Source organism: Eleutherodactylus coqui, chromosome 6, assembly GCF_035609145.1.
Source record: "Eleutherodactylus coqui strain aEleCoq1 chromosome 6, aEleCoq1.hap1, whole genome shotgun sequence".
Lineage (NCBI taxonomy): Eukaryota > Metazoa > Chordata > Amphibia > Anura > Eleutherodactylidae > Eleutherodactylus > Eleutherodactylus coqui.
Window position 1 is genome coordinate 171,612,945 of NC_089842.1, and position 15,399 is coordinate 171,628,343.

Here is a 15,399-nt window from a genome sequence, read left to right on the forward strand (position 1 = left end):
AATACTGGACTATGACCATCAAACATTTGTATTGCTTCCTGCCCGTGTGCGGCTTGTAGAAGTCCCAGTGCACGCTTGTAATTACTTTTCCATCCATCCTAAAAATTGCTGTTACTTGAAAGTGTAAGTTTTTAGTTGCAGGATCGCCCTAAAATACAAATTGGACGACCTACAACTGGTAAATCTAGAATGCTTGTATTAAACACCAATAGTTCAGATATGTGTAAAAGTTTCTGAAGATCAAGGAAGTGCCGTGATATTACTATAATCGGGCATTAAAGTGAACCCGCCACACCGACCCTCCCTCCTCTTACCCGGTTTTTAGACAAGTTTCTGTCCTTGGACCGAAGGGGGGGGGGGATATTATCTGTTGCTGATGTACCTCTGCTCCACTGATTTGGGATCCCACATTCAGCTGTCCAAGATGGCAGTTGTGATTTTCTAGATACCTAATGCATTGCTCTCTGATGGGCAAACATTGATAATGATAGCAGTGCTGACCAAGCAGAGCACATGTAGTGCATTAGTAGTCAAACCCTACCAACGCTCTTTGGGGATTAGCTAGTTTGAAGATTGTATCGGCCATCTTGGATTGCTGAAAACTGGCCCCAGTACTAGCGGATCAGAGGGGCATCGGCACCGAAAATGAATAGCAATGTAGTATAACTGCCTTTTTCGGTCCCAAGAAAAGATTTTGTCGCAAAACTGTAGGGTCTCTGTAATGGAATCTGAAGAGAGTTGAACTCCACTATGCAAGAAAATGTTGTGTGTGAAAAGGTCTTAATCCATAGGTCTACCAAAGCATTACATGCAACATTTTTTTCACCGTTAAGATAACGCTTTTTACATTGGTTCAGCTGACAGTTATCTCACCCAATGCCTCATACACATCATGTTCTGTTCAGCTTAGCCAAAGGTCTATGCGTTTGAAAGCCAATTGCCCGAACCTTAGGGGCATTGACATCTGTTGTCAGGAGGAAAGTAACTAAGCTGCCATGCACATCAGGTGAATGCCCGTTCTTCAGAAATCATCAGGTTCGGACGATTTGTACCTAGTCTGTATGGCCACTCTAAGACTCCATGCAGTTTGATGTAATTTAACAGTTGGTAGCTTGGACACATGAGTGGCGAAAGAAGACCCGGCCACCAAAGGACACGATAGCTGATACTGTCAAAGCTGATACTGGCATGGATATCGCACAACTGAAAGAAGCAGTGAACGACTTACTATGCCTGGACCTCCTCCTACAGAGCTGTATGTGCAATACCATAGGGATCTGTGGGCATGACACACGAACCAGCCCGTAGTGCAGAGCTAGAGGGGGCATTATATGTCACATGTTATATATTGTGCCTTAGCAGGCGTGTATCATGCCAAACTGCCTATTAGTTTGAGAAAGTGACTACAGAAGGGAAAGGTCATTAGGGGTGCATACCTTAGAGCCAGAATAACCCTATAAGTGAAAGTACAGTTAGCATTTATAGACCTTTTTGTTGCCTTTGAAATAACACGTGTTTCTACATGATCTTCATAATGTAACTAAGGCAATGTTCATACCTGTTAGGAAAGGGAACCCCCCCTGGGTGAATGGGTCCATTTTATGACTGAACACCGCCAAACAGACCCCTTTGACTCTAATTGGGTCCATTCAATTTCTGTTCAGCCATCTGACATGTTACTGGCCAAAAAGGTCTTGGGTGCAGGAGCTTTTCTTTCGGCAATTCATACGAGATCTGCGAAGGAGGTCCAAACAGAGGTTCCGAATGCAGATGTTAACATTCCTGCTTTAGCTTTTTAGGTACTTAGGCTATCCTAAAGGGTAAGAATTTTTATTTTTTTTTGGTAAGACACATTGATTAGTCATCTTAAAAGCGCTGCATTTAATTTGGATTTTGCTATACTTTATCAGCCTATCACTTTCACTGGTGGAACAGATTTATTGCTCGTGGCATGTTAGAACTGTTCTTGGCTGGGGTTACCCTTTGAAGCCTGGGCTACTGCAAGAGAGACAAGAAGTGATCTGCATATTAAGTGAATATAATCAAGAACATGGCAGCATTGAGGAGAATCACCAGCCTCTAGACACAAGTTCTAGGTGCCCGTTAAGTTGGCCAATAAAAGGAAGATACATGATCTCCGAGTCCAGGTAAGAGGATTATTTACCTTGCTGCTTTTTAAATAAAATAGTGAATCTTAAATTAAGGGATTTTCAGGATTAAAAAGAAAAATGGCTGCTAGCAGAAAAAAACTATTAAATAAGGAAATGACCTATACTTTCTACGTAGCTGACTCCAGCACCGCCGTTTCAGAAGTCCCTGCAGTGATGTCATGTACATCAATCATGTGACTGCTGCAGTCAATCATTGAGTATAGGTTATTTCTTTATAACATATCCTGCTCACAGCCATTGTTTGAAAATCCACCCCCCAAAAAAAATTGCTTGAATTTTATTTTTAATTTACCAGAGGTTTTTTGTTTTTTGTTTTTTTGGCAGATTTTTTTTAAAAATATATCTTGTTTTGAAAAGAAAAAAAAATCGTTTGTTAAGGTCAGACCTAGATGAGGTCAGCCTAATCTCCTCTTCTGCTCCTTTGCAGTAGCTCAGTCTACAGGACCGCGTGCCACAGACTCCCCAGTGTGTAAGTATTTAACATATTTGTCTTCAAAAACAACTTCCAACCCTGATGCTTACTACCTTCTTCTGTCATATTGTCTTCTTACAACAGACCCATGGAGTAAACCTCATACACCACTCTGCTCTACTCCTGACGACCACAAAACCATCTACCCTGAAATATCTATTCAAAATAAAGGTGATTTGGAAACGAACATCCAAATAAAACAACTGTACAATGTTGGTGAAGGATCCAAGAAGCACTCCAGATTTAAAAGAAGGGAATTGGGCAAAAATTACCAAAAAAGTTATGCCTCTTCTTGTGACCGTGAGGCAGATGGTGGAGCATCTAGTTTGGAGCAAACTCTTCCTGGGGGATTGAGTTGTTCATCTTCAGAAGACCTGTACTTACCAGGGAGAGATTCTTCTTCTGATGATAGTAACCTTGTGTTACTTCGAAGGCCAAAAAGAATATTGAAGAGAAAATTCAGACTACATTCAAAGTTGGTTTCGAAGTCTACTCCTTGTTCAAATGTACAGCCCCTTCAGGTGATGAAGAAACCACTTGAAGAACCTCAACATAGAACACGGGATCAGACGGAGCATGCAGGTTCACAAATAGAAGAAAGATTGAGAAATCTTTGTGAACTCCAGAATATGATGGCTACAGACTTGCGTGGTCTTCGCACGGAGATGGCCAACATTGGTCTGATACTTGGAAAGATGTTGGTACTTCTTGAGAAGTCTGTGACTTCCAAATCCAATACAGATAAAACTAATGAAATATGAAATTGTTATATTGTTACTTTACTAGAGTTTAAGTCCATCACTGGAAAATTTTTATTTTTTATTTTTTTGTTTCTTAATAAAGTTGTTGATTGTGTTGGATTGATGGTATTGTAATGTATTCCTTGAAGTCTCTTACAAGAATTGAACAACAGAGAGGAACAATGTGTTCATTCATTTGTTTTGCCTATCTCAGCAGATATTACAATTTCCATGCAAATATGTAGGCTGGTTTTATTAGAAAACCTATGAAAAGAAGGGTGTTTCCAGCATGGGAAGCCACGAGAAAAGCAAAACAAATTTAAAGTGACCCTCTAGCCTGGACAAACAAATATGGCTCAACTGCTTCTCTGACTACCTCATGCACATTATGCATCATTAGATACTACGCCTTCATTGGTTCACCAGTGCTGTGCACGTGACCAGTACTGGCCAGTTAGATCAGTGTGTAGTATCTTAAACAACCAATGCACAGTATGCAGCAAGTAGTCAGAAGTTGTGCAGCTATCTTTGTCCAGGCCCAGAGGGTTGCTTAAAAAACAAAAAAAAACCTTAACACCTTAATGACACACAGCTATGTACATCCCAAGTGCATGTACTTCATGCAGTTAGCATGTATATAGCTGTCCACTACATATGCTGTGATAGGTGTGGGCTTGGGAGCCAAACCCACTCCGTACACGGATGTAGGTAGTTACTGACAGCCGGCATCAGTCGCGATCAGAGAGGGCTCTGATCGTGGCTGTTAAACCTTTAAATGCCGTTGTCAGGTCTGACAGCGACATTTAAATGTCCTGCTCAGGATAAGAGATCGTGGGGGTGCCGTCCAAGTGTCATGGCTGCCTGAAGTCTTCAGAAATCCCCAGGTTTGCTATGATCGTTTGTCCATTTAAATACAGTATAATGCAATACAGTAATATTGCATTATACTAGATAAATTATCACAGGTTCAAGTCCCCTATGGAGAATAATTGAAAAAAATATACATTTTTTTTTTTTTTTTTTTTTTCTCAAATTAAACTATTAAAAATAGTAGTAAAAATAGAAAACCTTTTACCAGTCATGGCATCTAAAAATTTTATAATACCCGCATCTGTAAAAGTCAACTATTTTTTTTTTAATATCACATTATTCAAATTGCGGCCGGAAAAAAAATGCAATGGCAGAATTGCACTTTTTTGCTAATTCTTTCTCCATGAAAAAAATTGAAATAAAAAGCTATCAAAAGTTAAATGTTCCCCAAAATAGTACCAATACAAACTACAGTTTGCTTTGCAAGAAAACCGTTTTCATACAGCTCTGTCAATGGAAATATAAAAATAAGTTAATGCAGTCAAAGGATGGCAGCAGAAAGCGTTTTTGTTAAAGGTACCATATTTTCTTTTTTACTTCAGTGTGTTAAAAAAAAAAAAAAAAAAAAAAATTTAAATTCATTTGTGGGGTACTTTGCCCCACTTCTAAAAAATCTTAACTTCAAAGTCAGGATACAGTATTACAGCTGCAATACAAGATCCAGCGTATGAACGAGTCGTGCTTTTTCTGTAGGGGAGAGCTGTCCCTTTTTAGAGAATTTCTGCATGTAGTGGAAATGCTGTGTATTTTCTGCAGCGGCAAAATACGCAGGATTTCTGCAAAAGGCTGAGCCAAAATCTGTAGCGGATTTCGGAAGATGCCGAGTTCCCTCTCGCCTCCAAATTTTTTGCGCTCTCGGCATTTCCTTCACCCCGCGGCCTTTGTAAGCGCAGAGCTGCTGGCCACTTTGACAAATGCATTTTTAGTGAAAAAGATGTGATAAATGAAGTGTACCATTTTGACAGTTCTACCTATGTAAACGTTGGTACTCATCATATGCCAAGTGCTGCAAGTCAGAGTATGACGACTTGATATTTTGCAAAAAAAAATTTTTTCAAAAACGTTTAAGAATTTCGTGTCATGTTAACGTGTATGTATAAGCATGAGTGCAAGGCCTTAGAGTCAGATGTGTTACTTCAAAATGGCAGTACAAATGCACTGGACGTTAAAGCTGCAGTCATTAAGACCCAATTACAGTTTATACCAATTGCATATGTTGAACTTAAAAATTTTCTAAAATACATATGCCAGAGCAGATAACTAAGTAAAGCAAACCCGTTTTTAAAGAGTACCTGCACTGTTGAGTTTGCAGCGCTTGCGCTCCGTCAACAGTTTGGTTCCTCCCGGCAGCTCATGGTCCTATAAATCTGGGGTCCCCAACTCCAGTCCTCAGGGACCACCAACAGGTCATGTTTTCAGAATAACCTATAGTAAGAACACCTGTGGCAATGTCTGAGGCACCGACAATACTTACATCACCTGTGCAATACTGAGGAAATCCTGAAAACATGACCTGTTGGCGGTCCCTGAGGACTGGAGTTGGGGAACACTGCTATAAATCCATTTCTATGCAGAAGCGCTATTTGGGGCCATCAGCTTCCTGGAGCGGTGAAAACGTCCTCAGTGCTTGAGTGCTGCAGACTGAAAGTGCAGGTACTCTTAGTGTTTTGGCACCACCAGTCCTGAGAGGTCCAGCAGTGATCACATGAAATGCATCGCTCACTTGACCGCTGTAGCCAATCAGTAGCCTCGGTCATTCACGAAGACTTATGCACTAGGCCAGTGACTGGCTGCTGCGGTCGCATGAACAATGAATAGCACATGACCAGTGTAGGAGCTCCAGGGGCATTTAAAAGCCAAGTATGGGGGCTTTTTTTTTTTTTATACTGGTTTCTGCCCCAACTATTTTTCTCCTTTCTTACTCTCTTTGAAAACTTTAAAGAGATGGGAAGTTGTGTATTTACAGACTGCTTGCCGTTTGTCAGTTTCCAGTGTATACGGATTTGATTAAAGTTGGCTGATTTGGATGGTATCAGTCTGTGTAGTGATGCTCTCATCTTTTCCCTACAGCAGATAGCAACTCTTCGCATGCATATTCAGTTATTGTTTAGCATGCTGGGAGTGTGTGCTGCATAGCATATACAGTTTGTACTCTGAATCCCACATAACCTATTTGCAGGGAAAGTAAGAAGGAACTATATAGATAGCTGCCAGAGGGGGAAGGAGACCATCCCAGCAGCACAGAATAGCAGCAGCATTAAGGGGAACACAGGAAAGTAGAAAAAGATTAGGTATTTTTTTATGCTATAAATACTGCAAATTGATGAAATTAGCAGCATGTCTAGACTTTTGGTGTAAAAACTATTCACAGGAGGATCTTTCGTATAGGTGGTCCGCCAGCTATTTAATATGCATAGCCAGCTTAAGGTCTTCACTATGAAATGTAACTAAAGGTATCTAAATGGTTTGGTCAGGTAATTCCATTATGACTCACCAACAAGTAGTAAATTTACTCAGATATCACTAAAGTGGTTGAAAAGTGTCTATTTGAAAGTGTGTTAGGCCGGCATCACATAGGCATATTTGTGCACGCAAAACTTGTGTACACATGATTCAGAGAATAAAACCAATCCATTTCAATGGGTCTCTTTTAACATATATGCAGTTTGGCGGTGCAGAAAAAAAACACAGCATGCCGTATTCTTCTGCGCATTTGCACACCCAAAGACCGCTTAGAAGTCAAGGGGGTGCACAAAATACGCTAGGAGATGCTTGAAACAGTGTAGAAAGAAGTACTCATTAGACTAATTGGCCATTTCAATAGGTGAGTCTGATGCATGCTTATGCCATGTGGGCACAAAAAGCACAGTGAAAAATGTTGAAACGCGTGCAGAAAAAAGCCTTGTTCAACGTGCAAAAATTGCGCAAATGTGCATACGCTCGTGTAAAGGAGACCTTAAAATAAACTGGAAGTGCTGTTATTTAAGGTGGTTTTGCAACCTCATGAAAAATTACCTGCTCTACATTTTGCATGCAGTAATGAATTCTTATATCGCATGCACATCTGGACGACATGACTATCCAGTACAAGTTCATTAACCCTATGAACCCCATAGAACTGTCATATTCTAAAAACACATGGTTCTAGAACAGTGTGCTTATTTGCATCCCAGTAGGGGTGATCAGCGGTGCAGCGTTAGTCTGCAGCTTACTTAGGTTTTATGTTGATTTCAACTGCTACTCTTATAGTTACTGTATATAACATTGTATCATGTGTGTATACGCTGCTGGTGTTTATAGCAGACCATCCAAACTACAACGTTCTTTACTGTAAGGTAACTTGAATAAGTCCATTAAATATTTACAGTATTCACTTTGCTGTTTCCAAGGACCAAAGTGAACAATAAAAAAAAAAAAAAGTGAAAGAACAATACAAAAAGCCTTTATTTTTAGAAATTATTTCTTACCGGACTGTATTATAGGTGGCAGCTGCTGTATATTGGCATACATCTATATAAATTGGACCCTGATGCATATTAATACAACGATCAGGACTAAATGTTTAAAAAACCCATTTATAAACCACTGCAAATATTTATTAAAAATGTGTTCTCTCCTCTCCTCTTGGTCTTTATTTACAAGCAGGCAGCATGTGGCTGCTCACGATGGGACCCATGATCTCAGTAGCACGGCACATGCTGTCCACTTGCAAACAATGACATGGATTCCGCCAAAACATCTTTGCTGGACTGCCGGGGGAAAGAGAGTATAATATATTTTTTTCTTGTTCTGTAACATTTGCAGGGGTATCAACTGTATTTTTTAATAAGCTGGATAACCCCTTTAATTATGCATTAATAATGCTGTGGTAATGGGGACACTCAGGGAAGGGATCCTTGCAGAAGGCATGTGATATTGTGAAAAGCACATTGCAGTGTTCAGTTTTTATTCTGTTAGACCAGCCAGGCATTTTAAAGTCATACGTTATTTGATTCAAAGGGGTTTTGCCACCAAAGACATGTATTCCCTATCCATAAATGTCCGACCACTGAAAACCTGACCACCGTGATCCTCACCGTTCCAGAGACCCGCTTCGTCCAATGCCCCATGTGAGGGGAGCAGCAGTACGCATCCAAGACTACTGCTCTATTCACTTCTGTGATAGTGGGAAGTGGCCGTGCACATTGATTTCTTCCTGTCCCATAGAAGAGAATGGAGCAGTGGTCAAGTATGTACTCCGCCGCTCCATGACATGGGGCATTCAGGCTTGCGGTTCTTGGGATGAGTGAGGGTCCCAGAAGTCAGATCCCCATTTGTCACCTCTCCTGTGACTAGGGAATAAATGTCTCTGGTGGTAAAACTGCTTTTAAAGGAAGTTTGTCACCTTATATTTTTTACATGTGGGACGTGTGGAATGCAGCGGTACCTTTTATTATCTCGAGATATCGCTTAAGAAATTGTTCACACGCCGTATGCTAATTAGCTGTGAACCGTCAAATAGGCTGTCCAACTCTGCCAACTATTCAACTAAAAACGCCTTGCTGAGTGACCTCTCCAGAGTGTGTTCCACTTTCAAAGAGCTTGCGCTACACTGAGCATTTGGGCGCACGCGTTCTGACTCCCTATTGGGCCAAATTGATGTCATGTGCATGCGGCAGGCAGAGCTAGAGATGTTACTCAGCAAGGAAAAGGGGTCTTTGAGTTGAATAGATGGAGAGAAGGCCTGGACCGCTGAGAGAAGTAGACCGCCCAATGGGTAGTCTAAAGCTAATTGGCATAGAGCATGCTAAAAATTTCTGGGGTGATGTTTGTAGATGGGAGACTGAGTGGAACAAAATAAAGGCATTGTTGGATTCCTCATGTTGACACACATGTAAAAGTATATTGCCTCACTAGGCCAAAAGTCAGATGCCTTCCTTTAAGATATAGCCTACTTCTTGTGTGGAGTCTTAAGCGCCAGACAGTCTGTGACTCCTATTTTGTAGATCCTGTATTTTGATTGTGAATGATGACCATTTTTGAAGAGTAATTAGACATTTTAACAAGTAAATGTACAAATTTCTATTTGCAGGCAATATTGGAAACCTTTCTGTTGTCCCTGGTACTTCAGACGGAGGGACCTTTACAAGTGACACCATCTCAAGCGGTGATCAAGGAAAAGTGTTCCTCAGCTCCCTCCCTCCCAGCACAGTTGTCTACACCGTTCCGCATTCAATAAAACAAGATGGCCTGGAACGAAGTCTCGTCTTTTCTCCGTTAATGCCTGTCAATCAAAGCACAGCACAAGTAAACATTAGCATGTCTTCTGAAGAGACCCTGCAGTCTGTCGCTGCTTCCTTAGTGAATGGAGCTCATGCTCACAATTTTTCACTCGCTCCTACTTTAATAACTGCTTCTGGAAATCTCGCCTCTGTTACAGGGAACCAGTCGGTCTCTCTCAGCCAGCCCATTTCCACACATGCCGCTGCCACCACAACAAGTGTCACAGCCACAAGTAATGCAAACTTTGCACCTCTGCAGAACTGTCACTACATCGCTGCCCAGGATCTCCTGTCTGTGACCTCGGCGCAGTCCGACCTTGGAGAACAAGTTGCTGCAAGCGGTAATAACCCCAGTCTTCCTTCCACACAAGCCCACCAGGATTTCAATAGTCAGCACAACCTAGTTCTGCAGCATGTAGCTGAATCCAAGGAGAATTACCTCCCCATGGAGCAGAATACCACAATCAGTGGAAGTGTCATGTTGTTGGATGCTAAATCCAAGTATGTCATTAGTGGTATGGTTAACGCAGGCTGCGAAGAACTTGAAACTGGTAAGAAAGAATTGGCCAAGCTTCAGAACGTTCAAATGGAAGAGGACATGCAAGACATATAATAGATGGTACACGTATCATGTCCGACAGGGGATTCTCTCTGATGTTTGGTTTCATACTTATTTGTTTGAATAGAACTTCTAGTAAATCGCACTGCTTTGTTTTTGTTTTTGTTTTGGTTGTTTTTTTTTGGGCCCCGTACCATATTTAACCTTTTTCATGAAAGGTGGGTAAGTAAAGGGAAGACCATCTGAAGTACTATTGTTATACTGTTATCACATATTGGGTTCAAGGTAAAAAAAAAAATGTAAAAAAAGCCTTATTGGTACGTATCTTTTTTTTTTTATTTTTTTTGTTTTGGGAATATGCTGGAAAAATGTTTATCACAAACTAGAGAAATAATGGAAGCAGGTTTGTGGTTTCTATTGTCTGTGTTTTTGTTTTCCCCTTATTGTCCCCAAAAGAATAATCTACTTGACATTTTGATAAACTAAAATGGACAGATTGGAATGTTACATGTAGTTCTTTTCTGCTAAATCACAAATGCTATTACTGATATTTACCGGCTTGTTGGAAAACTCAAATAATTAAAGGAATGTAGTCTAAACTTCAACTGTAATCTACATAATCTTATGTAGTGCTGGAAAAGATCCATTATACAGTGCAATTGGAAAGTCTTCAGGCCCTTTCACTTTTTTATATTTTATGTTGTAGGCCTTATGCAACTAAACAAAAAAATTCAGGGTTTTCTCCATCATTCTGCACTCAATGCCCTGTAATGACAAAGTGAAAACAAAAGGTTAGAAATTTTTTTTTTTCATAAATGAAAACCTAACATTTTGCATTGACATAAGTATGCACACCCTGTACTCAGTACTTAGTTGAAGCACCTTTGGCAGTGATTAGAGCCTCCAGTCTTCTTGGCTTTGATGCCACATGGTTTACACACCTGGATTTGGGGATTTTCTGCCATTCTTCTTTGTGGATCCTCTCAAGCTATGAGGTTGGGTGGGGTCCGTCTGTAGATAGCGGTTTTGAGGTCTCTCCAGAGATGTTCGATTTGTTTCAAGGCAGGGCTCTGACTTGGCCACTCAAGGACATTAACAGAGATGTCCCTAAGCCACTTCTGTGTTGTCATGGCTGTGTGCTTAGGGTCATTGTCCTGATGGAAGGTGAACCTTTTTCCCAGTCTGAGGTCCCTTACACTCTGTATCAGGTTTTCATTAAAGGGGTTGTCCCGCGCCGAAACGGGTTTTTTTTTTTTTCAACCCCCCCCCCGTTCGGCGCGAGACAACCCCGATGCAGGGAGGTAAAGAAAGCTCACCGGAGCGCTTACCTGAATCCCCGCGCTCCGGTGACTTCTCTACTCACCGCTGAAGATGGCCTCTTCCTCCGTGGACCGCAGCTCTTCTGTGCGGTCCACTGCCGATTCCAGCCTCCTGATTGGCTGGAATCGGCACGTGACGGGGCGGAGCTACACGGAGCTACACGGAGCCCCATAGAAGACTGCAGAAGACCCGGACTGCGCAAGCGCGGCTAATTTGGCCATCGGAGGGCGAAAATTAGTCGGCACCATGGAGACGAGGACGCCAGCAACGGAACAGGTAAGTATAAAACTTTTTATAACTTCTGCATGGCTCATAATTAATGCACAATGTACATTACAAAGTGCATTATTATGGCCATGCAGAAGTGTACAGACCCACTTGCTGCCTCGGGACAACCCCTTTAAGAATATTTCTGTACTTTGCTCCATTCAGCTTTCCATCAACCCTAACCAGTCCCCCTACCGCTGAAAAACACCCCCATGATGCATGATGCTGCCACCACCAGGCTTCACTGTAGGGATAGTGATGGACAGTGCCTGGTTTCCTCCAGACATAAAGCTTAGAATTGAGGCCGAAAAGTTCAGTCTTGATTTCATCAAACCAGAGAATCTTGTTTCTCAGTCTGAGAGTTGCTTAGGTTCGTTTGGCAAACTCCAGGTGGGCTTTCATTTGTCCTTTACTGAGAAGAGGCTTCATTCTGGCTACTCTTAAAGTCTTAACCCTTTCCAGTCCAATGTCGGGCCTGCCCCGACATCATAATTTCCCTCCACAGCTCCGATGTCGGGGCAGGCCCGACACTGCAGGAGTGGATCTGCACCCGATCGTCAGACACATCAGGTGCAGATACACTTCTGCACTGGTCCTCATCGAAGACCCCCGAGAATAAGGCAGAAAGGGTTTTTAACCCTTTCTGCCTTCTCCTTTACACATTAAATAGCGCTCAATTAGCGCTATGCAATGCATAGATTCTGGCCGGCGATCATGTTACCGCTGGTGTTACCTGACCCCCGGCGGTCACATGAACGCCGAGCCGGGAGCCTGCACTGTGGGAGGACCTGCTTACCTGTCCGGTGTCTTCCGCATTCTCCCTTCTGTCTCCCGGCTCGGCGATCATGTGACCGCTGGATGCCACCTGACCCCAGCAGTCACATGATCGCCGAGCCGGGAGGCAGAAGGAGAATGAGGAAGACGCCGGACAGGTAAGCAGGATCCCCCACAGTGCAGTGAGCATCTGCACCCTCCTGAACTCTGTCAGTTCAGGAGGGTGCAGGGAAATGTATTTTTTCTCACCCATTCTCCCTAGCTCCAATTTATTTGGAGCTGGGGAGAATGGGTGAGAAAAAATAAATGGATTGGAAAGGGTTAAAGCCCAGTTTGGAGGCTGCAGTGACGGTTGACCTTCGGGAATTTTGTTCCATTTGCACACAGGATCTTTGGAGCTTAGCCAGAGTGACCAATTAGATTCTTAGTCACCTCTCATACTAAGGCTCTTGTCCGTGATTAGTTAGTTTGGTGGGTTAGCCAGCTCTAAGAAGTCGTAGTTGTTTAAAACTCTTGTAAAATTTCAGCGCAGCAGAAATTTTTAGTAGCTTCTCCAGATCTTTGCCTCCACACAATCCTATCTCTGAGCTTTATAGACAGTTCTTTTCTCCTCATTGCTTAGTTTTGGCTCTGATATGCATTGTGAGCTTCAACCTCATATAGACATGGGTGTCATTTAATTGGTGGACTCCAGTCAAGGTGTAGAAACATTCCTAAGATGATCAAGAGAAATGTGAGGCCCCCAGAACTACTTTTTAAGTGTAATACCAAAGGGTCTAAATACTTAAGTCAATCCTAAATCTTAGAAATATTTGTAAATTTTTAAAAAGTAAAACTAACATTCTAATTTTACTCATTATGGGGGATTGAGTGTAGAATGATGGGGGAAAACTTGACATTTTCTTTAATTTGCACAAGCCCACAACATAGCAAATTGTAAAACAAAAAAATTAAAAGGTCTAAAGAATTTCAAAATGCAGCATATACTTAATTTTCATTTTTTGTAAACCTAATTATGTAACCACCTCAATTGTTCAACGATTACCCACAACAAGTTTTTGAAATGTGATCCCTATTGTCCTCTTCATTGTGTGAGGTTGTTGAAAACCTTTTTTTGTTTTTTCTCTTGTTCAAATATAGCAATTTTAATAACTTTCCTGGTGCCTTCTGGCCTATAGGCCATTTAACTGTAGCAAAGAACATTATTAAAAGAGTAGATCAGTCAAATATATATATGTATATGTTTGTCTTCTTACAACGCTAATGTATATTACAATTTTTCTCTTCACAGTCCCCTTATCCTGAAAATAAGGAAACTTACTTTGCAATGTAGTTGTAGTTTTTTCAGCATAAGCACATAGTAAGGTAGCCCTGATTTACAAAGGGAAAGACAATCAATTCTTTATCAATTATTGCCCTGATTTCTGTTGAAATTTCGTCCCTAGAGTTTAAACACTACATTTATATGAATTGTTTTGCACTATTTTACAATTTTAACAGAAAACCTATTTAGGCATTTTTTTTCACTATTGCATGGAACCTGCATTAACAAATATATAATGATGTGCAAAATACTATTTATTCTTAGGGTTTTTGCTTCCAACTAGTGAAAAATGAATGCTTTTTTTTTTTGTTAACAAAAGAAAAAAAATTGTCGAATTTCACAACTTTTTGTTAGTCTTCTGTTTACTTGACTTCTGTTTTGCATGTTTTACTTTTATTTTCAAGAAGGGTTTGTAAACATTAGAACAATACAACTAAAAGCAAGCAAAAATGTACAGGATCTAATTTCTTGTCTAGTTTATAAAGTGGGAATTGGTGGCATTTAGTTGTATTTTTATTTTCTTTAACTTATATGCATGTCTCATATCCGGCCTTCTGTTCTATTTTTCAGACTGTTTTTTTCCTTGTGCATGTTATTTTTATTTATATTTTGTTTCTTTTGTGCCTTATGATGATTTATGAGAATAGAACACATCTGAAATGTTTATGTAGTTTTTTTTTTTTATGTTTCATGATGCATTTCTTGCTAATGGTACCAACCTCAAGTCAAAAACCATTTCTGTGCAGTTACCCAACCAAAGAGGTATCGTATATATATTTTTTGTTTTCATTGTACTGTAATAGGGATTTATTCTTCCCAAGTTTTATTGTATTCTGAAATGATGTGAACTTATTTTTCTAAACACTATACTGAATAAACTTTTATATTTATACATTTGTTTGTCACTTCAGGTCCTTTTATGAAGCTATATAAAAATGTTGGGCAACTATTGGATGCTGTTTTGATGTACAGCAGCAACATGGCACCCCAAGAACATTTTGTCTATAGCCATAATATTGCGCAAATTAGTACAACACTATAGACATCCATTATAGTTATATATGGGGTTCATTTCCTGGGTTACACTGTAAGGCCTTAGTCAGACGGGCGTTTTTAGCCGCGATTTGCGCATGCGTCCAGCGATTTTATAAAACCATTGCTTTGCAATGGTATCGGACACATGAGCGCTTTTTATGCGCTCGTCCGATAAATTATAGAACAGAAATCGCAGATCGCACCTATCTGCGATCTGCGATTCCTGTTCTCTTCTCTATATGCGCTCAATGGGGCCGGCGGCAGCAGCGCCGACCCCATTGAGAACATATAGAAGACAAATCATTCTTCTCTGCCACAGCTGTAACAGCTGTGACAGAGAAGAACGATGTTTGCCCATTGAATTCAATGGAGCCGGCAATACAGCCGCTCCATTGAAAGCAATGGGCTGCCGGCGTGCGCGGGGTGAATTGTCGGGAAGGGCTTAAATATATAAGCCCTTCCCTGCAATTCATCCTAAAATGTGTTAAAATAAAAAAAAATTGTATACTCACCTTTCCGCTGCAGCCGGAGTCCAGCCGCGGCCGCTGTCAGTTCTCCTGAACTGCTTCTCGGCACTATTCAGCCGGCGGGGCTTTAAAATCCCCG

The 15,399-nt window shown here is 41.0% G+C and overlaps 1 protein-coding gene across 4 annotated transcripts in view; it reads left to right on the forward strand.

Moving 5' to 3' along the window:
• The window catches only part of SIX4 (SIX homeobox 4), a 31,970-nt gene extending 17,318 nt beyond the window's left edge, over positions 1 to 14,652 (forward strand). Inside the window, exons 3-5 of one of the 4 annotated variants that reach the window (XR_010793203.1) lie at positions 1,911 to 2,147; positions 2,599 to 2,640; positions 2,728 to 2,800. Coding sequence is in view for 3 of the 4 variants with exons in the window: in XM_066608207.1 (XP_066464304.1) it covers positions 9,325 to 10,127 (803 nt within the window). In the remaining variant the exon portion in view is untranslated. Of the gene's footprint in view, positions 1 to 1,910; positions 2,444 to 2,598; positions 2,641 to 2,727; positions 3,462 to 9,324 lie in introns of those variants that run through there. The other 3 variants (XM_066608208.1, XM_066608209.1, XM_066608207.1) reach the window with 3 other exon arrangements.
• Positions 14,653 to 15,399: the final 747 nt, after the last annotated feature.